Genomic DNA, 23,983 nt, shown 5'->3' with positions numbered 1-23,983 from the left:
AAAACACCTTCTCACAATGCTATGCAAGCAGGTCTCAAGCAGAGGTCCACTTTTTAGATATCAGTGTCAACACTGAGAAGTATTTTCAAAAATCTTGACTATATCAGCTCATGTTCTTCATGGTTCCTTCCACCCTTCATTCCCAAAGCAACAAATCCCCAACTGACACATTTGGACTAATTTATGAAAACTGGAGTAAAAGTTGATTTTCTGCCCAACTGAAACTTGAATCAAAGTTTTATTTTCAAACCTATGCTAGGAAAATAAAACAAAGAATCTCATCCTCTGCCATGGGCAACAGCTCCACTTTTCATAAATTCAACCACTGCTCGCACAAGTCAGTATACATTTCACACGTACATTTACCTTTGGCAGCTGAGTTATTTTGGGAAGACACAGACGGTCTTCTTTGTGTGAGGAACACCCCGGGGGCCATAGGCTGGGACCCTCGGTTTACTTGGGCTACACCAAACGTACTGACACCGGCCGTGTACTCGTGGTCCGTTAGGCTAGACCCCAAGGATTCCAGCTTTGTGGCTTCAGGAGAACTGCTTTCCTGACATAGTTTATTTGTATTGTTGGGTGAAAGCTTCTTTTTTGTGTTCTTTTTCTTCTTGACCTTTTGTTCCTCCTTTAAGGAAGAAAATTGTTATCATGAGGCTGCTTAGAAGTAAAGGTTGACTTCTAAATAGATCTAGCAAGTGCAAAGTTCTCTAGAAAAGAAAGCTCTACAGAATAGATAATAGATGGGCATAAGCAGGCTGTCTGTCTCTTCAGGAAATAAAGATAGGTAGGAGAGAAAAGTGTTTGATTAATAGGGTTCCTTGGAGGAGTTGCAGTAGTCCATTCATTTATTTTACAGTTTATAGGGAATTTTGTCAATAATATTTAGTAGTAACTAAATGACTGTTTGTATTATTTGCATTGCATTATAGTTTTATTTTATGTTGGCATGTTTATTCAAGAATAATTATTGCTACATTATTGCTACATTATGGTGCAATGGATCCCTTTTCTGCTTTAGACATATCTGTTTCCACACAGAAGTTGTCTTATGCCTAATACACATGATGAGAAAATCGTACAAAAAACACAGCTTTCAAAATAGTTGTATGATAATCTGATCGTTCAAGAACCGATAACGACAGTTCAAGCAAAATTATTCGAAGGGACAGACACGAAAAATGTGTTTTTTGTCTAACCGTAAAATTCCATTTCTCTGATGTTCATTGACGGACACAGCTCCTGATATTCTTAACCATTGGGTTATACTGCCCTCTACAGGAGTAGGACACTAGGCAGAAAAAAAGCTTAACAGCGCCTATGGGCAGTCCCAGGGTATACTCCCACTATCAGCTATAGGCACTCAGTTTTGCTACAAGCAGTGTCAGAAGAAATCCAACTCCACAGAGGAGTGGGTGCTTTGTCCGTCAATGAGCATCAGATACATTTCCTCTATCGTTCATTGACGAACACAGCTCCTGATCTTCTTAACCATTGGGACGCCAGGCACCATTGGGACGTCCCAAAGCAGTGTTAAACATGATGGGTGGAAATAGCAGGAAAAAAATGCCCAAAGCTAAACCATAACCAACCAAGTAACATGCTCAACCAAGAACAACTGGTGCTCACCTGAAAAAAAACAAAACACCCTCAAAGAGGACGAGGTCCTCTAAACAGCAGCCTGCAAAACCTTGCAGCCAAAGGAAGCATCCGCAGATGCCAACACATCCACTTTGTAAAATTTTGTAAAGGTGTGCACAGACGACCAGGTAGCTGCCTTGCAAACCTGCATCACTGATGCCTGATGACGGTAGGCCCAGGAGGCACTAAGCGCCCTAGTAGAGTGCGCTGTAAAAGGGAAAGGAGAAACCTGACCCTTAATTGAATAGGCTTGAAACACCGTCTGCCTGATCCATCTGGAAATGGTCGGAGCAGAAGAAGACAATCCCTTTCGTGGTCCGTCTGTGAGCACAAATAGTAAATCTGACTTCCTAAAAGACTCCGTAGCTCCCAGGTACACCCTAATTGCCAAAACCACATCCAAGGAATGCAAAGTAATTTCCTTAGGATGTTTTGGCCTAGGACACATCGAAGGCAACACAATGTCTTCATTCAAATGAAAATCAGAGACAACCTTTGGAAGGAACGACGGACAGGGGCAAAGAACCATCATATCTCCCTGAACCACCAAGTAAGGTGAACAACAAGACAACGCCCTCAGCTCCGACACCCTGCACGCAGAAGTGATTATCACAAAAAGGCCACCTTCTGGGATAACGTAAGCAGAGGAACCTCAATAACATTTTCAAAAGAAGGTTTCTGGAGGACTGAAAGCACGAACTTGAGGTCCCAAGGTGGCAATGGAGACAGCACCGAGAAAGGCAAGTGTCGAACTCCCTGGATAAAAGTAGGCGCCAAGGAAAGTATGGCCAATGGTCGTTGAAAGAAGACCATCAAGGCCAAGACCTGCCCCTTGATAGTAGTCAAGGCCAGGTGCAGCTCAAATCCCTGTTGGAGGAAGGTCAGCATCTGAGCTACTAAAAAGGAGTGAGGATGAACCCCAAGAGACTGACACTACTCAATGTACGACTTCCATGTACGATGGTAGATCTTCCTAGAGGTAGATTTTCTAGCTTTTAACAAAGTAGGAATCAGTGATTCAGACAGGCCTCTATCTTTAGGTACCTGGATTTCAACGGGCAAGCCATTAAAGCAAGCGACTGTAAAGCAGGATGGAAGATTGGCCCTTGGGACAGCAGATCTTCCCTGAGAGGAAGTCTCCAAAGAATATCAGTGACCAGCTGTGCCAGATCAGCGTACCAAGACCAGCGACGCCAGTCTGGAGCCACAAAGATGACCAGAATCCCTTCGGACTTGATCCTGCGCAGAAGTCTTGGCAGAAGCTTGAGAGGGCGAAAGGTGTAAATCAGATGATACTGACCCCCAGGGGGCAAACTGTGGCATCCGCCAGAGTGTCCCGAGACCATGCCACAAACCTCTGCACCTTCCTGTTGAGTCGAGAGTCCAACAGGTCCACCTAGGGATTACCCCACCAGGGGCACAACTCATGAAACACCTCCGGATGAAGTGACTTTTCTCCCTGGTCCAGGGCCTGCCGACCGAGGTAATCCGCCTGCCAATTTTCCAACCCCAGAATGTGTACAGCAGAGATGGCTGGAACAAAACAGTCTGCCCACCTTAGAATGCCGGCTACTTCCCGAGCCGCCAGGACACTTCTTGCGCCCCCTTGGTGATTGACATAGACCACAGCCATGGCATTGTCCGATTGAATTCGTCCTGCACACCCCCAAAGACGTTCCGTCCAATGATCAAGACAAAGTCTGTTCGCTCAGAGCTCCAGTACATTGATTGGCAGTGTCTAGACCTCCTGAGCAGAATCTTTTCCAAGGACACCTCTCCACCCGGACAGGCTGGCAGCCATGGTGACCACTGTGCAGTACAGGGGGAGAAAGGATTCGCCCTGGCGAAGTGCTGGAGAACAAAGCCACCAGAACAGGGACCCTCTCATACCCTGGCTCAGCCGGATCAGATTGTCTATAGACTGTGGATTTTTGTCCCATTTGACTAGAATCTTTCTTTGCAGATATCTTGTGTGGAAGTGTGCAAATGGAACCGCCTCGAAGGCAGACATTATCAGGCCCAGCACCCGAATGCAAGTCTGAAGGGATGAACTTCTGCTGGACAACAGAAGTTGAATTGCTTCCTGCAGTTTCTGGAGTTTTTCCAGAGAAAGGAACACACTGGCTAAGGCCGAGTCCAGAGTAAGACCCAGATAGTCCAGATTTGTGGACGGAACCAGAGCAGACTTCTGAAGGTTCAGAATCCAACCAAACTCCCTCAGAGTTCACAGAGTAATCTCCAAGTTGTCCACAAGAGCAGTTGGGGACTCCGTTCACAGAAGAAGATCGTCCAGTTACCCCAGTGCCACGATCCTCTGCTGACGCAACAATGCCTGCACCGGGGCCAACACTTTTGCGAAGACCTGAGGAGTGGAGGCAAGACCAAAGGGAAATGCCACAAACTGATAATGCTCCTCCCCCACGGCAAAGCTGAGGAAGCGCTGGTGACCAATACATATTGGAATGTGAAGGTAAGTGACCTTGATGTCAATAGAAGCAACAAGATCCCCCTGATGCAGGGATGCCACTACCGTGTGAATGGACTCCATTCGGAACTTCTGCAATGGCACAAAGCAGTTTAGCGCCTTGAGGTCCAGAATTGGATGCACCTTGTCCTCCTTCCTGGGGATTGTAAACAGGTTTGAGTAAAACCCCTGAAAACGTTCCGAAGTCGGAACCAGGACAATCACCCCTTAGCTCAGCAAGTCTTGCACTGCCCGAAAAAGACCCTGTAAGCGGTCTGGGGACAGGCGCAAGTTGGAGGGAAAAAACCTTTCCGGAAGGAAAAAACAAAACTCAATCTTGTAGCCGGACCATATGACTTTGTGGACCAGGGAGGTCCACGGGTCCAGAAACCAGCAAAGACCTCCCCCCACCCAACATACAAGTGAGGGAGCCTTGTCTGCAGGTCTGGAAGGTCTGAAGAAGCCCGCTCTCGGCTTGCCAGAGCAGGTTCGTTTGGATCCTCTGGAGGAGACCTGTAGGGGGCAGTAAAACCCAATGATTAAGAAGATCCGGAGCTGTGTCCGTCAATGAACGATAGAGAAATATTTCTCAGACTAATTATTTTCATTTAATCAGTACAGTATTCGTCCAAAAAAAATTAATGACCAGGGCCCCACATGCTCATAAATGAAAGAATACATTACAATACAATACATTACATCACTTCCGAAGGTTTGTATTCTGTTGTACGAGAATTTTCATCACTTAAAGTGGTTGCAAATCTGAGACATGTGATATGAACAAAGCATATCCCTCCACAGTGTGTAATGTCACATTTAAGAGCGCTAAGTGCCATTTCTGTCTGCTGCTTAATTCCACTGCTATCAGCATGAATCACTTCTGACAAGTTTTCCTGACACCAAGAGAAAAAAGGTGACAGGCGAGAAAAGGTGACAGGGGAGGGACATCCAGCAGATTGACAGCCTTAGCTCTGTTACTGTGTGGAGAGGGATGTGTCTCTTCCCTCCAATCAATTCTCAGAGCTCTCCTGACTGAGCTCTGCAGAGTGTAACTTCAGCTCTTTGCCCCGCCCCCCTCTTTTTTTGGAAAAGCTTTAAAATTCAGTACTTTGAATGTATGTAGAGAAGAGAAGAGTGCAGATAAACAGGTAAAACCTATGTAGGAGGATTTGTTTAATCTCTGTGTCTGACCTGAGGCCAGTCACTTCACTGAGTATATGTAAGGGTTTACAACTACTTTAAGTAACCTCTTCATTTTTGATATAGCTAGACTAGCATGAAAAAAAAATACGAACGATCATTCATCCAATATTCTTATCATGTGTATGAGGCTTAAGTCAACAGTTTTAGCAGCATTGTTAAGCTGGTCATACATTATACAATTTTCTTATTCAATTTCCTTTAGATTTACCTTTGGTTTGGTACATCTAAAGGAAAATTCTACAAGAGAATTGTATAATGCATGGCCAGCCTTAAGTAGGTTGTACATGACCATGCATTAGTTACATTATGTTATGTTTTTTTCTTTTTTTTGGCACTTGTTATTCAGACTAGCTAGTTAATTATTGATACTTTTGGATTCTACACAGCGTATCTCTAATATTTCCACAGAGTTGTCCAACTCAAACTACTGGCCGGATCTGTAGAAACTGGACCACAAGAAAACTACTATCCTCATCAATACTCAGATGGTATTAAATTAATTTTTCATAGTTGGATGCTTTCTAACTTTTCGAGATGGGGAAAAAGGATATATTTAGACAAAAGACACACTTTTGCCACGCTCTCAATCATGCAGACAAGGAAAAAATTTAACACGCAAAAATTGGCAAACCTACTGGTGCTTTTTACACCACTACCTTTCCTTTATACCAGCAATTCTATCATCTGAAAAATGATAAAACGTTTAGTAAAATATAAACCCATCTTGGCAGTTACATTCATTCATACGGGGATAATAATCAAACGCAGTAGAGGGAACCTAAGGGAGGAACAGAGGGATTTGGTTCCAAAAGAGGACCAAATAATTGGGAGCTAAGTAGTTCTAATGGGTAAGGGCTCCAGTATGCTTTGGCCAGGTTTCAGAAATTCCACAAGTTTGGTGTAATAATAGAAAAACTAAAAGCCAAGAAGGTTGTACTTTAGGAAGTTACATATTAAAGGTGTTTTGCATGTAAAAAACCTTTACATTCCTGCAAACAGCTGTATAATTATTAATCTATTTTCTAAAATATAAGGTACATACAGTGCCATGAAAAAGTAATTATATCCCTTGACATTTTCTAAATTTTGTCACGTTACAACCAAAAACTTAAATGTATTTTATAGGAATTTTATGTGATAGACCAACACAAAGTGGCACATAATTGTGAAGTGGAAGGAAAATGATAAATGGTTTTCAAAATTTAAATAAATATCTGAAAAGTGTGGCGTGCATTTGTATTCTCTCACCCCCCCACCCCAGTCAATACTTTGTAGAACAACCTTTTACTGCAATTACAGCTGCAAGTCTTTTTGGGTACTTCTCTACTAGCTTTGCATAACTATACTCTGATACCCCTAACTAAAATCTATTGAAACCAATTGCCTTCAAAAGTGACCCAATTAGTAAATAGAGTCTACCTGTGTGTATTTTAATCTCAGTATAAATACAGCTGTTCTGTGAAGCACTCACCAGACAGGTCAGGGATAAAGTTGTGGAGAAGTTTAAAGCAGGGTTAGGTTATAAAAAAATATCCCAAGCTTTGAACAATATGGCACAACTATAAACCTACCAAGATATGGCCGTCCACCTAAGCTGACAGGCTGGGCAAGGAGAGCATTAATCAGAGAAGCAGCCAAGAGGCCCATGGTAACTCTGGAGGAGCTTCTGAGATCCACAGCTCAGGTAGGAGAATCTGTTCACAGGACAATTATTAGTTGTACACTCCACAAATCTGGCATTTATGGAAGAGTGGCAAGAAGAAAGCCATTATTGAAAGAAAGCCATAAGAAGTCCCGTTTGCAGTTTGCGAAAAGCCATGTGGGGGACACAACAAACATGTGGAAGAAGGTGCTCTGGTCAGATGAGACCAAAATTGAACATTTTGGCCAAAAAGCAAAACGCCATGTGTGACGGAAAAATAACACTGCACATCAGCCTGAACACAACTTCCCCCCAGTGAAACATGGTAGTGGCAGCATCATGCTGTGGGGATGCTTTTCTTCAGTAGGGACAGTGAAGCTGGTCAGAGTTGATGGGAAGATGGATGGAGCCAAATACAGGGAAGAAGAAAACATGTTCGAGTCTGCAAAAGACTTGAGAATGGGGCAAAGGTTCACCTTCCAGCAGGACAATGGCCCTAATAATACAGCCAGAGCTACAATAGAATGGTTTAGATCAAATAATATTCATGTGTTAGAATGGCCCAGTCAAAGTCCAGACCTAAATCCAATTGAGAATCTGTGGCAAAACTTGAAAATTGCTGTTCACAGACCCTCTTAATCCAATCTGACAGAGCTTGAGCTATTTTGCAAAGAAGAATGGGCAAAAATTCCACTCTCTAGATGTGCAAAGCTGGTAGAGACATACCCAAAAAGACTTGCAGCTGTAATTGCAGTTAAAGGTGGTTCTACAAAGTATTGACTCAGGGGGAGCTGAATTCAAATGTACGCCACACTTTTCAGATATTTATTTGTAAAATATTTTGAAAACCATTTATTATATTACTTCCACTTCACAATTATGTGCCACTTTGTGTTGTTCTATCACATAAATTCCCAATAAAATACATTTACGTTTTTGGTTGTAGCATTACAAAATGTGGAACATTTTAAGGGGTATGAATACTTTTTCAAGGCACTGTAAGTTAATACTTATAAGGATGGCTGCATATTTTACCCCACTTCTGTATAAACAGGGGTAATAAATTCCCATTCAACACCATACTGAGCTGATATTCCCTACTAGAAAAGTATGCTATAATTTTAGGTGGTCTCTTAAGAAACCTCAGAATCTCTACAAGTAATGCATTAATTACTTGTTAGTGAAAAAAAAAAAATATATAAAACCAATAAAAATTGTGAATTAAATAAATTAAAATAAAGTTGACTCAGGACCATTATAGCTTTCCTTTTAAATGGAAATGTGTTAAAAATAAATGCAGCACAAAAATAGCCTTTTAGACCCAAGCCTTTAAGACCTATGCTTTAAATGTATTTATATGATGCATAGCACATTACAACAAGCTTTCTTTTTCTGAAGCTTTGTCTTAATAGGAGCAAGCGCATTTTATTACTTTTATAACTGGGACATTTTTTAATCTACGTGGTCATCATGCGTATTAACTAGGAAATTATTATTTTATTTAGATAAAATCAATAGAGGGACAAAATATAATTCTAAAGTTCAAGCATGCTAATCCATTTTTTAGTTATTTTGTAAAATCAGATGTAAAAAAATGACATGCTAACCTTAAAATAAAATTACGACAAATGTTCCCTCTGCTATCATGTGATTTCAAAAACAATTCATGATGCCTATAATAATGTGCTTAGACAATCATATTCGTTTTTGTATTATCACACGGTTCTAATTAAATAATCTTTAATAATCCAATGATCTTAAAATATGATTCTTGTGATGCCATATTCAAGAATAAATTAGAGGGACCTTGAGAAATCAAGCAGATGGATAATGTGAATTTCAAATTTACTAAAGCAATTTATTTTAGGGAAAGAGCAAACAAAGCAAATATAAGGAAAGATAAATAAAAGAAAACACAGACAACAGAGAAATAATGATCTGAAACTAACAGATTTACAATTTCAACTGAGGATAAAAGCTTTAAAAAGTAATCAAAGCTAATTCTAAAAAAAGATTAGATTAGTTTTATCTACAAATCACACTTTAGGTTAATTCCAGTGGAAATAGGATAACCAAAGCATATTAATATATATATATATAAAATAAACATTCTTACAAAATACTACTAATAAAGGTTTAACAAAAAAAAAAGTGTAATATTATATGTTATCTAAATAAAATAAAGCAAATAAGTAAAGTGGGTGGAGCTCTCATATAAGTGTTAAATACCTACCAGGCGATATAGAAAGATATAGTCAAGTGCAATCCACTTCAACCTGTATACATATTAAATAAGCGAATTACCCAAAAACAAAATTGCTTTCTATGCATGAAATATATACCTTTGTGATATGTAAGCTAAACTGTATACAAAATATTTACTGCTATAATAGTGTTACAGCCACAAATCAATGCCCATGTGTTCCTTGTGCAACAGTTTGTGTGTGTCTTCCTAAGGGGAAGATAAGGCTAAAGCAGAACTTCATCCAAAAGGGGAAGTTCTGCTCTTCCTCCTCCTTCCCCCTCCCCCTGCCATATTTCTTTTTTTGGGGGGGAGAGGGGGTGAGTGGGTACCTATTTTTGACAGTTACTCACTTCCACTAGGCGATCCAAGCAGAAGTCCCGTCCCCAGTCCGCAATCTTCTGGGACACATTCACAAAGCGTAGTGTGCAGCCAGCTGTGAAGACCCAAGTACTGACAGGCAGCTGCCCACAGTTAACATGCCGGCACTGGGGACCCAAAGATTGGTGAAAAACCAGCCAAGGTGAGGATGGTGCTGGATGCATGGACAGGTTACATCAGCAGCTATAGTTTTTGTAATTTTTGCACAACTGAATGAAGGTCCTCTAACTACAACTATTCCTAAAAATATTCCACCCCATCCTCCTACCTTTTCTGCATACCCAGTAAAAAGAGATATGTATACTTAACATTTCTTAATCTGGTGCGGTAACACGATCTAGCACCTCCAGCTCCCCTGTGGCAGTAAGCGGCTGCTGCAAGGAAGAGGAGGGAGTGCCAAGAAAGGGCCATGGGAGCCCATGGGTTACATGAATGCTCCGAGAGCTCACAGCCGTTGTCAAGCAGCCTAGGCTGTATTTGTATGATCAGATCAGATTAAAAAAAGGTAAATACACAGATCTTTTTTTTTTTATACAGGGTATACATAATAGGTATAAGGAGGGAGGATGTTAAGTTCTAAGAATAGTTAGAGTTGACCTTATCTTCCATTTTATAAGAACACACACAAACTGATATGCACAAAAAGACACTCATGGACATTCTGACTTTTTCTGGAACGTTTTTAAGAATAGTTAGAGTTACCTTTACTAACGCTTTAATTATTATCCTTTTCAGCTCCTGTGTACATTCCCCTTGAAAAGGTGCAATCCGATAACCTGTGCTCCCACAGATAACTCACCGTAAAATGATGACCTTTCTTATATCTAAAGCTCTGCAACGCTTATTTACAAAACTCCATTTCCCATGAGCCTCCTATTTTCATCACATTTTTTTTCTCTCCCAGCTTTTCTTTTATTGTATGCCTGAAAGAGGAAGACTATGATGAAAATAGGAGGATCGTGGGAGATGGGGTTTTGTAAATAAGCGCTGCAGATCTTTACTTATTCATAATTTTTGGTGAATTACAGTATCTGTTAGAGCACTGGTTGTGGGCTTGCATCTATTTTAAGTATATTTTACATAGCAGGGAAAGAAATAATAATTAGGAAGCATACAGACTGTTGTTGCACAATATATTCATTTTTATTTGCACAACAATTTGTGATTGTAACACTGTTATAGAAAAGAATATTTTTTATATCACTGGAGCATATTGCACAGGAAGCAATTTAATTTTTAGGTGGCTTGTTAATTTGATATTGACTTGATTATTACTCTTCATATCTACTGGTTAAGGTGTCTCTTAGCCTCTGACAGTCATTACGTGAGAAACAGCACACCTTTTACTGTCTCCCAATGATCGCAAAGCAGGATGGGAATAGAAAATACATAAATCTTTTTTAGAAGATCAGCTTTTTTTTTAGCCATTCCAGGTTTAGAAAATAAAACAACATTAATGATGGCTGTATTTAGAGCTGCCACAGTCTATAAAAGTTTATGTTTTGACTAGAGTTCTTACAGCAGTATTAAACCTAAAACCAAAAATGAAATAATTTGCAGCCTACCAATCAATAGATGTGGGGGCTGCATCAGTTTACTTTTTTGTGCCTTTTTCCTCTGTTTTCACCTGGTGATCTGGCCAGTAACACAGCACCTGTATTAGAGTACCCCCACTCTGGATAAATATTTGGACAGCAACACTGTCAGTCTGGGGGTTAGCGGGTCCCCAATCTTTTTGGTGCCAGGGATCAGTTTCATGGCAGCCAATTTTTCCAGGGACTGGGGGGTTTGGTTGGTTGGCAGGGCACAGTGGTGAGGCAGGGGGGGTGGGCGAAGTCAAACCTCCCTGCTAATGATCTGTAGAGTGGCCACTAATACAACTGAGCCTCGTCTGACTTCTGCCCACCCTACGCAATGTGGCCCGGCCCCCAGCAGGTCACAGACATGAAATAAATAGAAGGGTGATCACTGTCAGCACCCTTTTCAATGCACCTGTAAATGGTTTATCTCAATCCTTGAATTGTTACATCTGCAGAAAACAAACAAACTGAATATCCGCGCTACCAGTGTGAGCAGCTGTCATAAACCACAGTGTGATCAGAAAATGAAATATAAAATACAGCGCTGAAAATGAAATCCTATGTATATATGGAAAAGTAAATACAATCAAAAATAACGATAAAATTCTGGAACAGTCCAATCCACCCATGCACCATGGCAAGTGAAGAGATCCGTCTAATAGGTGCTTGAAAAAGTGAGAACCTCCACCACATGTATAGTGACCAATTGGCCTCTTACCGAATACAGGTGACCAATGCTCTCACAAAGGTCATCAACGCTTTTGCTCAAGGCGGGACGACCAGATTCCCAAAATGATGACAGAAGCTCCTAGATTTCTTAGATCTCCTTCCAAGGATAGGATCTATCATGCAGTGTCCCTCATCCAATGTCTTATGTTCACAAAACTCAGCACATGCTTGTCATGTCAAATAAACTGCCTCCCAGTTGTGTACTGATTCTTCATTGCCATTTAATTTCTTCCAGTATCCACATACTGCTGAGGATACTAACACCTGTGTTGATGTTTATGGTCTCTGGTGACAGTGCGGATTCCGTTATGAACTTCACTGAACGCCCCGTCCTCCTCCTCCTCACAGCTGCTGCACTCTTTTTGTCCCCATGACATGAACACTGATGGGCAAATTCTTTTAGATGCTCCACAGGAAAATGCTTAGGCAATGAAACGTGTTTTCCTTATTATTGTTGGGCTGCCACAAAAGGAAGGATTCGGGACTTCTTGACTGTGATGCAAACTTGTTCCAGGTGGGTCTGGTCCGGGGATCGGAGGGATGCTGATCGGTGACACAGATGAAGAAGATGGGCACTCCGGCACCAAGGTGGGCGGGTCTCCCCAATGCTCCCTGGAGTGTGGGCGGAGAGAGGGCGGCGGAGATCTGGCTGCCCACAATTCTCAGCGTTACTATCAGACGGGAGACTCCGTGATGACAGCAAGACGAGCTGAACCCGTACTTGTCTGCCTGGAAAAGTCTGGCGACACCTTGTGGATAGCGCCCGGGCGCTATCCACAAGGTGTCGCCAGACTTTTCCAGGCAGACAAGTACGGGTTCAGCTCGTCTTGCTGTCATCACGGAGTCTCCCGTCTGATAGTAACGCTGAGAATTGTGGGCAGCCAGATCTCCGCCGCCCTCTCTCCGCCCACACTCCAGGGAGCATTGGGGAGACCCGCCCACCTTGGTGCCGGAGTGCCCATCTTCTTCATCTGTGTCACCGATCAGCATCCCTCCGATCCCCGGACCAGACCCACCTGGAACAAGTTTGCATCACAGTCAAGAAGTCCCGAATCCTTCCTTTTGTGGCAGCCCAACAATAATAAGGAAAACACGTTTCATTGCCTAAGCATTTTCCTGTGGAGCATCTAAAAGAATTTGCCCATCAGTGTTCATGTCATGGGGACAAAAAGAGTGCAGCAGCTGTGAGGAGGAGGAGGAGGGGGCGTTCAGTGAAGTTCATAACGGAATCCGCACTGTCACCAGAGACCATAAACATCAACACAGGTGTTAGTATCCTCAGCAGTATGTGGATACTGGAAGAAATTAAATGGCAATGAAGAATCAGTACACAACTGGGAGGCAGTTTATTTGACATGACAAGCATGTGCTGAGTTTTGTGAACATAAGACATTGGATGAGGGACACTGCATGATAGATCCTATCCTTGGAAGGAGATCTAAGAAATCTAGGAGCTTCTGTCATCATTTTGGGAATCTGGTCGTCCCGCCTTGAGCAAAAGCGTTGATGACCTTTGTGAGAGCATTGGTCACCTGTATTCGGTAAGAGGCCAATTGGTCACTATACATGTGGTGGAGGTTCTCACTTTTTCAAGCACCTATTAGACGGATCTCTTCACTTGCCATGGTGCATGGGTGGATTGGACTGTTCCAGAATTTTATCGTTATTTTTGATTGTATTTACTTTTCCATATATACATAGGATTTCATTTTCAGCGCTGTATTTCTACATCTGCAGAAAAGCCTGGTCTGTTGAAAAAGAACAGATTTACTGACCAGATCACCAGGTGAAAAAAAAAAGCCTGAAAGAAGAAAACAAATGCAGCGTTTGCATCTAAGAATAGGTAAGCTGCAATAAATGTTTGCTTTGGGTTTAATACTGAATTACGTTGCTAAATATAAATGTGTTTTTATAAGGAACAATATGTTCAACTCTAAAAGAACCATTTAATACATTGTAAATCTTTTTGTCATGATTTGGAAACTGAACAAAAATAATTTTTCATGAATTTATTGTTAAACTACTAATGGAAATTTCTCAACTATAAATTACATTTATATAGACTGTTTACTGAAATAGTATGCACAATTATTAGAACTTGGAGATAAGTAGAACTGCTTCTACAGTCTGTTTTTTTTTTTTATTTAGAGCATTTTCATTTCTAACAGATGTAACATAGCAAAGGGTAGGGTGTGAAAGAGACACTTTCACATCATCTCACCTGCTGAGACAACTTGGCTGCAGCAGCCGCAAGTCCAGTTTCAATAGAGGCAACCCTCGTACCTTCACGGATAGGCCTGTCTTGTCGGGGTATGGATGGGCCGACTCTTGCTAGATAACAAACATTTAATGTGGAACCAGCATGAATATAATAGCAAACAAAAACCTTAAACAGTCAATTATTACTCAACAAAAATGTTCAGGGAGACAAAATTAATAACCCATTTAAATATTTTTTATGTGGTCAAATTTATTTTATGTGCTCCATGTATTGCCATGAATAAGTATGAAGAGCAAATGCTCTTGGCCGAATTTGCGCAAGTCTCCATAGAACCTCTACTGTCCTGGGAAGAAATGGTAAAATTTTGTTTAACAGTTCAGATTTAATTATTCAAATACACATATACTGTATATTAAAAGCACAAAACCACAAGGTAAAATAAAATAGGGTTTGCATAGTTAGAGGATTCATGAATACATTAAGTGATCATTTTCAAGAAAATGTTTTATCTAGTTTTTTGCCTGTTATGAGAAGAGATGGGTGGATTGCAGCAGGTCCTTAGCCTTTTTACAGAAAGAAACGTCACATAAAATATGCTGGCTTTTCCAGTAAATAAACCCCAAATTCTCTGAACATAGCCAGTCACTGATGGATTGTTGATGGGGCAGAAAAAAAGAGGGTAACAATTGGGGGTGGGGTGTTGCAGTCACATCCACTAAGTTAAAGGATAAGTTCACCTTTTGTAACATATTAGAAGTTACACCTGTATTAGAGGTGTAACATGTAACATGTCATTGTTGCAGCAGATCCCGCATCCTCCCCCCCCCCCCCCAATCTTCTGTTGTGATAGTGGGCAAGGGATGATCTCCTCGCATCTGCTGTCACAATTTAAGAAAAATGCAGCCGCACAGGGCTCCACCCACCCAGCTGCATCATTTATTCACAGATTTCTGTGAATGGGAGAACTACAAGTAACAACAGAATTTGCGGCTAGCCGGTAGTTGTTTTCAATTAAGTACCAGGGCACTGTTGCATGCTCTAAGTCAGTGGTCCTCAACTCCGGTCCTCAGGGCCCACTAACAGGCCAGATTTTAAGTATTACCTTGGGGAGATGCAGACTAGAATACTGCAATCACTGAGCAGCAAATGAGATCACCTGTGATGTAATTTAGTTATCTTGCAAACCTGGCCTGTTATTGGGCCCCGAGGACCGGAGTTGAGGACCACTGCTCTAGGTAGTCCATGGTTCTTGTCATTGTATAACTGCCTGCTCGCATGACATACGAGCAGACAGCTTACACTGACAGTTTGAAAGAGCCTGAGATTGCACCCCTGATCTGGTGATCGTGGGTGCAATGTTTCGCAGGCTTCTAGTAAAAAAAAAAACAACTGTACCTTTTGTTACCTGCAAAAAGATGTGCAGGAAGGGGATATATTCCAGAGATAAATTTATAATCCTACAACTTTATAAAACTCTAGCCAGGCCTCACCTGGTGTATTCTGTCCAAAGAAGGGCAACTAAGCTAATTAGGGGATTGGAGGACCTAAATTATGAGGAGCATTTACAAGCACTTGATTTATTCTCCCTGGAGAAGAGACGCCTGAGAGGGGATATGATAGCAATTTACAAATACCTCAACGGTGATCTCAGCATTGAAAAAAACTATTCAGTCGCAAGGAGTGTAAGAGGACACGAGGCCATTCAATGCGATTAGAGGAGAGGCGGTTTAACCTCAGGCTAGGCAAGGGGTTTTTTTTACAGCAAGGGCAATAAAATTGTGGAACTCTCATCCACAAATGGTGGTAGCTGCGGGGAGTATGGCTACTTTTAAAAGAATCTTGGACATACATCTCCAAGTTTAAAACATTCAGGGGTATGGGAAATTAATATATCCACACACACCTACACAGGTTGAACTGGATGGACTATTGTCTTTATTCAACCTCAACTACTATGTAACTATGTAACATTTATTTATTTTTTTTACAAAGGTGAATTTATCCTTTAAAGAGGTGTTATCACATCAACCATTACCAGGAAATGGGCATTTATTACATTGCAATTGAAGAATAAAGTATAAATGTTATACTTTATTCTTGTGCACCTATGATGGTCTATATCTGCCCTGAGTAAATCTGGACTTTTCATCGCTTGTAGCATCTTTCTGAAGGGCTGAAGTAGTCTAATAATATTGCTCTCGATGACTCCCTGAAATGACTAAAGTTACCTACAGACAAAATAATATTCTAAAGAAACAGGACATTTTGCATCAAACATGCATTTGTCTAAGAAAGATCACTCATAGGATCTTCGAAAGAAAACCATGGATAGAAAAAATGAATCTGTACAACTGGAATCTTTCATTTGTTCTGTCTAATAAACAGTAACAAAGTAGAATGCAATAAAAATTTTATGTGCCCAACACTATTTTGATACCTAGCATCACTCCGGTATATTTTTTGGATACTTCCTGTAGTACAGAAAATAATCACTGTTTATTGGATGATGTTTCCTACAAAAGATTGTTCATCCCAGGCACTGGCTACAAGTCTGTTACTGTTGTATGTCAATTATTAGCTTAGGTCCTACTAAAAATCCACACCTGCAGAGCCTATCTAATAGAGATACATTGCTTCCATTACAAATGTATGCCACTAAGACCTCTGCTTTTATCAGGAAGCAATTTTTCAGGCCGGTTCACATATATGCAATGCGGGAACCCAGCAAATCTACTACAGGTTCCTGCATCACATTCAAATCGCAGGCAGTTCACACTGCCATTTGCGAATCGCTGGGGGTGTCAATACAAAGTTAACGACACCCCCAGATCAGTTTGTATATCGCAGTGCAAACTGTCAGTTCGGACATGAATCAGATCGCATAGGTGTGAACCACCATGCGATCAGATTCTGCTGCGGACCCAAAAAAGGGTTCTGTGCGTATTCTGTCCAAATCCATACAATCTGTATGGCTGAATTCACATGGCACAAACATTGCATGTGATTTTCAGAGCAGTGCTCTCTGAATCACATGCAATGTCTGGCATCACTATAGTGTGAACCAGGACTTCAAGGATAAGTTCACCTTTGGGAACATGTTACATGTGCCACCCGTTTTTAGGGTGGAACATGATTGAAACATGTTCCCACTGCTGCAGCCCCTGCCCGCTGCCCTCTCTCCCTGTGACAGCAGTATGGGGAGAAGTTCCATGTACTAGCTGTCACTTTTTGCTCACACTGCCGCATCGTTCATTCACACAGTTCTGTGAATAAATGAACTACAAGTACCAACATCATTTGTTGAGGTTGGCTTGTAGTTCTCAATGAACTACCACGGCGTTGTTGAGCGCTGTGGTAGTTCATTGAGTCTTCTTGTCAGCTTACACTCACAGCATGCTGGACTCCTGCAAGTGAATTTATTCTCTAAACCAGGTGTAGTACTTGGAAAAATGTCTGCTTTTACATTTCAATTGTGTGAATATATGCTACTTTACATACTTTTTTTTTTTAATCACATTTTTCAAATTGCAGTTTTTCAAAATTTTTAGCAGAAAACAAAAACAGAGTAAAATACATAATTTGAAGGATACCAGAGCAACATGTGAAAAAGAATCATACAAAGACAGCACTAATAGCATGTGCATTCCTTCTAACATTTACAGGTTGCAAGAACTTCCTTGCCTGAGCCCTGGAACATACATTGACATATTTTATATAAATAATAATAAAATAAACAAGAGAAACATGCATATTATCGTTTATCGAATATCCATTTCTAAAACCTATCGCCTCTGCTGAAATCTGTAACATTCATTTGTTACAAATGTAATAGCTACTTAAAAATAACTATAGGGGAAGGTTTAGCCTGGAGGATGCTATCAAATCTTCTCAAGCCACAAGACCCTTACTTTTGGAGTTAGGGTGTAGAAACCCCAGTTTTTGTGCGGTAAAGAAAGCTCTGCAAATAGCATCTGTAGTATACTAATCTAGGGTGGATGTTTGAAAAAAGCTGAGCGTAAGAGGGATACACTCAGGAGAAATACCAAATACGGTGTTTAATGTGGAAAACACATCATTCCAGTATCTGAACAACTTTGGACATCTCCATAGGAGAGGAATTGATTCTGCCCATTCATACATGTATTCTATATTTCTTTCTTAGCTCTAGAAGTCAATAAAGCAGTAGAAAAAAAAATATTTAGCTGTCTTTGTCCCACTGGATAGACTTCCCTTCACATTCTGTCCTTTAGACACACCAAGCAGTGACAGGATATCTCTACAAAGTAGGGAATATCTCTTAGACAGCTGGCACCAGAAGTGTCCCCATTGTACGATCTCCTCTCTATTACTATTCTGCTGACAGCTTAAAATATTTGATTTTCCTCTTACTTTTAGTCCAGACGACAATGTTCACCAGGACAAATGAAAACAGTTAATCCCCCTAGTGGGAACACACAGCAATGAAAATGTGACAGAGATTCTAAAGCAGGGATCCTCAAACTACGGCCCTCCAGCTGTTGCATAACTACACATCCCATGAGGCATTGTAAAACTCTGACATTCACAGACATGACTAGGCATGATGGGAATTGTAGTTTCTGAACAACTGGAGGGCCATATTTAAGACCCCTGTTCTAAAGCATCACCATTCCAACCAAAACTAAAAAAAATAAAAAGATGGTTTTGGCTTTAGATGCCCTTAAAGAATTCACTCATTATAAAAGGCATCAATCTTATCTTAATGTTCTAGGTTCAGTTTCCAAAGGATGCTATCTGTATGGAGTGTACACTACTGTACAAAGGTTTTAGGCAGGTGTGAAAAAACTCTGTACATAAGAATGCTTTCAGAAAAAAAAGTGTTAATAGTTTACTCTTTTTCAAATAGTAAAATGGAAAGTCAGGGTCCATGTACTCTGGGCTTAAAAAACCTGCCTATAGATGTTATCCTATGTGTCCATGCACATTAGGACGCTTAGAGGCAGAACAAAAAAAACCCCTTCACAAGTGAGTTTTTGAGAGGAGATTGCAGGCAGAAAAATGTTTTTGGAAAAAAACGCTTATAAAAACAAATGCCCACAAACTCTACTAAACTGCTACTATGAGCATTTTTTCTGCTGCTTTTTCTGCCAGAGGTTCTGGCATTTTTTTCTGCTCCTAGTGTGCATGGACCCTGAATGGACAGAAGAAATCCAAATCAAATCAATATTTGGTGTGACCACCCTTTGCCTTCAAGACAGCGTCAGTTCATGTAGGTACACTTACACACAGTTTTTGAAGGAACTCAGCAGGTAGGGTGTTCCAAACATCTTGGAGAACTAACCACAGATATTCTATGGATGTAGTCTGACTCAAATCCTGCTGTTTCTTCATGTAATCCCAGACAGGCTTGATGAAAGTTGAGATCAGGACTCCTTGTTTTTCCTTTACACTTAAGATAGATTCCTTGTTCTTCTTTATACTGAAGATGATTCTTAAAGCGGAGTTCCACCCTGGGAAATTTTTTTTTAATAAAAATAACCCCGGGACAGTCAGGGCTAGTGCATTCCACAATGGCTAGCCTCTGATCTGTCCCGGGTTGCACTTACCTTTTAGAAGAAATACTTACCTTGAAAATGTGTTGTCCAGCGCTGCCATCTTAGGTGTGGGCAGCTTGAAGCCAGCGCGATCCTCTTCTGTGTCCTCTTCTTCGATCCCACGATGCACTGCACCAGCCCCGCCGTCACTTCCGGTGTTGCAGCGTCATCCCTGCACAGCTTCTGAGCTGTTTAGCAAGGTATGACGGCGCCTGCACCGGAACTGACGTCGGGGCCAGTGCAGGTGCATTGATTCCTGGGAGAAATGACGTTCAGCTCCCAGGAATCATTGCAAGCCAGGAAGTAATGAATCGCCGTGGCCGCCGAGGGGAGGAAGAGGAAGTAAGTCTATTTTCTTCTAAACCAGGTAAGTAAAAAAAAAAAAAATTGCGATTATCCATTTGTTTTTCAGGTGACCCGGAGCGAGAAGATGGAGGTAAGTATAATTTTAGGGTGGAACTCCGCTTTAATAACGTTGGTTGTATGTTTGTTGTCCTCCTGCAGAATACATTTACGGCCAATAACACACCTCCCTGATGGTATGACATGATAGATAACTATCTGACTGTATTTCTCAGCATTGAGGACACCATTGATCCTGACCAACTACAGCTCCATTTGCAGAATTGTAGCCCGAAACTTGCAAGAACCTCCACCATGCTTCAACTGTTGCCTGCAGACACTCATTATTGTACCGCTTTCCAGCTCTTTGGCAATCAAACTGCTTCTTGCAATAGCCCCATTTTTTCAAATTGCAATTTTTCTGCACCCCAGTCCTCATGTTTTTGTGCATAGTTGAGTTGCTTAGCCTTGTTTCCACATCAGTGGTATGGCCTTTTGGCCACAATTCTTCAATGAAAACCACTTCTGGCCAGACTAGAGTAGATAGGAGTACCTGGGTCCCACTGGTTTCCACCAGTTCTGTGCTGATGGCACTGCTGGACATGTGGAAGGGATGTAAGCACGATGTGTCTTTCATCTACTGCATTAAATTACCTTGGTCCACCACTGCATCTACGATCCACAACTTAGCCCTTTTTTTGTGGTTCTTCAAAAAAGCTTGATCAGCACATCTTGAAACCCCAGTTAGCTTTAAAAATCTTTGCCTGGGAGAAACCATGCTGATGCAGTATTACTACATTTTGTCCTGTTGCTGTGCTCAGTTTTGCCTTGGTGTGTCACCTGTGACATGAAACTGTCTTCCACGACCTCACCTAGTAAAAAAATGTGCCTGTTCATCACCCAGTTTTAAGCTTCCTACACAGCTGTTTTTGATTCAGTTAATGATTGTGTTTCAACCTACATATGAAATTGATGATCATTAGCACCTGCTTGGTATAATTGATTAATCATCCACCTGACTAATCCTACAAAATTCCTGACTTTGTGCAAGTGTACAAGTGTAAGAATTGATGCCTGGTTTGAAGCCAAAGGGTAGTCACACCCAATATTGATTTGATTTAAATGTTTCTTCTGTTTGCTCACTTCACATTTTGTAAATTATCACAAATAAACAATTAAAATATATATTTTTGAAAACATTATTTCTTCACAACTGCCTAAAACTTTTGCACAGTACTGTATATGTCCCTCCCTTGTCTATATGTGTTTCTCCACATAATAAAAAAAAAACCCAGCATGCTAATTGATTGCAGGGCCCTACTATATGCACGCACATTTAACTGTAGTAAGGATAATAAATATAAGAATACCTAGGGCTTAAAAAAAAATAGGCTCTATATTACGTGATTTTAAATTACAACGACGAGGTTCTTTATGACCCCAATAGCATAAATGTACCAACACTAGTGGAGTTTCAACTATGGTGGTCCTTACTGTTTCTCAGTGCCCAAAAAGAGATTATTACTTACAAGGAGTTCCTATTTGCTGGAACACTGTGCGAGGGATCAGAATTTCAATGAATTTCCTTATACCATGACCTTGGCCTCATCAGAAATTCCATGAAGTTTTCGGGAAGTAATTCTTTTCAAACATGTTCGCTAATTCTCCAACATCTCTATCCAACCCACAGCTCAGCAGCATTTTTTCAGTTGTGACCAGATTGTTAGTATATGATAAAAAAAATGCAGTCAGCTTTACCAATGACAAAATGTGATGGAATGATGACATGAGACCTTCCTATGGCTGGCAAAAAACAGAAAAATAGATATGGAAGAATAATGTTGCTCTGACATTATTGCTGTGACTTAAACCCTTAATAAACTAGTTAAAGGCAGTGTGCTTATAGTTTTATTTTTTAATAAACTGAAAAAATACTGCTGTATCGGATAGAATAACAGAGGACTTGGGAGTCTATATTGCAGGAGGATCATAGGAGATGCATGCTCACCTGTGGGGCTATATGGAGCATCATCAGAACATTTTCTCTTCCTTGATCGAGATTTGAACACAGGGTTATCTTCATCTGACTCGAGAGATGGGTAAACTATACAAACAGAGATCAGTGTTATTGGAGTGTACTGCAAAATCTCCACTGCAAATATGGGCTACGTAAAGAACAAGGTACAGTAACCCAGAGCAAATAACCGCAATTCAGATTTCATCTGTCTGACAGTAAAAAGGTTTCTATAGGTTTCTGCACTTGGAACATTTATATTGCATTTTGCAGTGCCCTATATAATAAGCATGGTAATCAGCTTAGCTTTCTCCAATATTGTCAGTCATAGGTGGGTGATATTATTTAGGACAGCATTTATTTAGCTATGGGACTACACTAAATCTCACTTTTTAATGTACGTCGTCCCATTTTGCACACCTCAATTGAGACAGCTTTAAAGGTAAGAAAACCTAAATTATAACTTAATTTGTACAACTAAGCAAAAAAATTTAATATATCGAAAAAAATATGTTTGGTAGCGTACCACAATTTGGGATATAAAAAGGAGAAGGCGGTCTCAAATGGATAATTTACATTTTGGTTGCATGTAGCTTCTTGCAACACAAAATTTGATATCAAGCATCTCATAATTTTAAAAAAATGGGAACTTTTATTTATTCACTGCATTTGAAACTAAATTAGTAGCTCTTTTACAAAGTAAAATAAATGCCAATTCAGATTTGTATGCCAAAATGTTTTAATGCTAGGGGGAGACACTTTTACTACCCACTGCAACAGAAACTTGAGTAGTATCTGTTACAACAGAACAGTTGATGCTGGAGATCACTAAAGAACCTCTGTCTTTAAAAAAAAAAAAAAAAGCTCCTAGCAAGTAGTGTAGGTAGCAAACGTTAGAGTTCACTAATGAGATAGGAAAAGCAATTTTTGCATTTTTTCTTTTAAATTATTCATACACAGGAGTATTTTATGTGAATGATGAATTTATATGTTTCACATGGTTGATTAATAAAATTGAACAGAATAGTGATGGGTCAGTAAAAAAATATGGGGGCATGAAGGAGCATGAAAACAACCAGAACAGCCTGGCACCATGGGGGTACTAAAGGCAGCTGTAGGTGTGCAGGCACCGCTAGTTACCTGCGCTCTATACCCGTCATCCTTTTTTTTGGTTTTTTTTTTAATCTTTTTAAGTGACGGAGTCACTGCAAATAAAGAATATGACACGTAAAACAAATAGCAAATCAAAAAATAAAATGCAAGCTATCCAATTTTAAAGTGTTACAAACAGAAATGTAGAGTGTGATGTGATTTTGATTTGAAGTCTGACAACACAATAAAACTGTTTTTATATTTGCTGTAGAAAATAAAAAGATTTCTACAGTATTCTTCAATGAGTCTGTTGCCTAAAAATCTACTGTGTATAGGAAAAATATCTCCCCCCAAGACCTGTTCAGTTCCACAGGCCTCCAATATGTACCGTATACACATAAATGTCTATAAAATAACTCCGCTCATCTGAGGTGTGCATCATAACAGGACATCCGAATATCGGAGTAAGCACAAAAGAAAAGAGGACACACAATGCAATCGGCGGGCAGCTTGCTACAGATGAAGAGAGAGCTAGGCTTAACTATTTAGTGTATTCTCTAAGAAAACATAATTATGCTTTTATGTAATGGAAATGGATGAGGTTGTAACAAAACAAAAACACAGAAGTGCAAATGGTATTGGTTATCTCATAATGTATGCTTAGTTATTTTCATGAATGAAACCATATCTTTCATGATACACTGTACCGGTAAAAATAACCTTCAAGGACACATCATAATTACTGCACAATAAGACAGGATGTAGTTTGATCATCTGCAGAGTTCAAGGGCAGGGATTGCTTCTATGCTAGTTAAATGTTTTGACCTTCAGTTAAAGAAAACATTTTAGAATTAGG

General features: G+C 40.4%; 1 protein-coding gene across 1 annotated transcript in view; it reads right to left on the bottom strand.

Moving 5' to 3' along the window:
• The window catches only part of PHF2 (PHD finger protein 2), a 460,832-nt gene that overhangs the window by 23,371 nt on the left and 413,478 nt on the right, over positions 1-23,983 (bottom strand). Inside the window, exons 19-21 of the mRNA XM_082265845.1 lie at positions 22,030-22,125; positions 14,107-14,216; positions 367-631 (exon numbers count right to left, since the gene is read on the bottom strand). Coding sequence (XP_082121971.1) covers positions 367-631; positions 14,107-14,216; positions 22,030-22,125 — 471 coding nt within the window. The remainder of the gene's footprint in view (positions 1-366; positions 632-14,106; positions 14,217-22,029; positions 22,126-23,983) is intronic.

Source organism: Pelophylax lessonae (assembly GCF_965119305.1).
Source record: "Pelophylax lessonae genome assembly, chromosome: 8".
Classification (NCBI taxonomy): domain Eukaryota; kingdom Metazoa; phylum Chordata; class Amphibia; order Anura; family Ranidae; genus Pelophylax; species Pelophylax lessonae.
The sequence above is the reverse complement of the archived record's forward strand: the minus strand, read 5'-3'. Positions and strand labels throughout refer to the sequence as shown.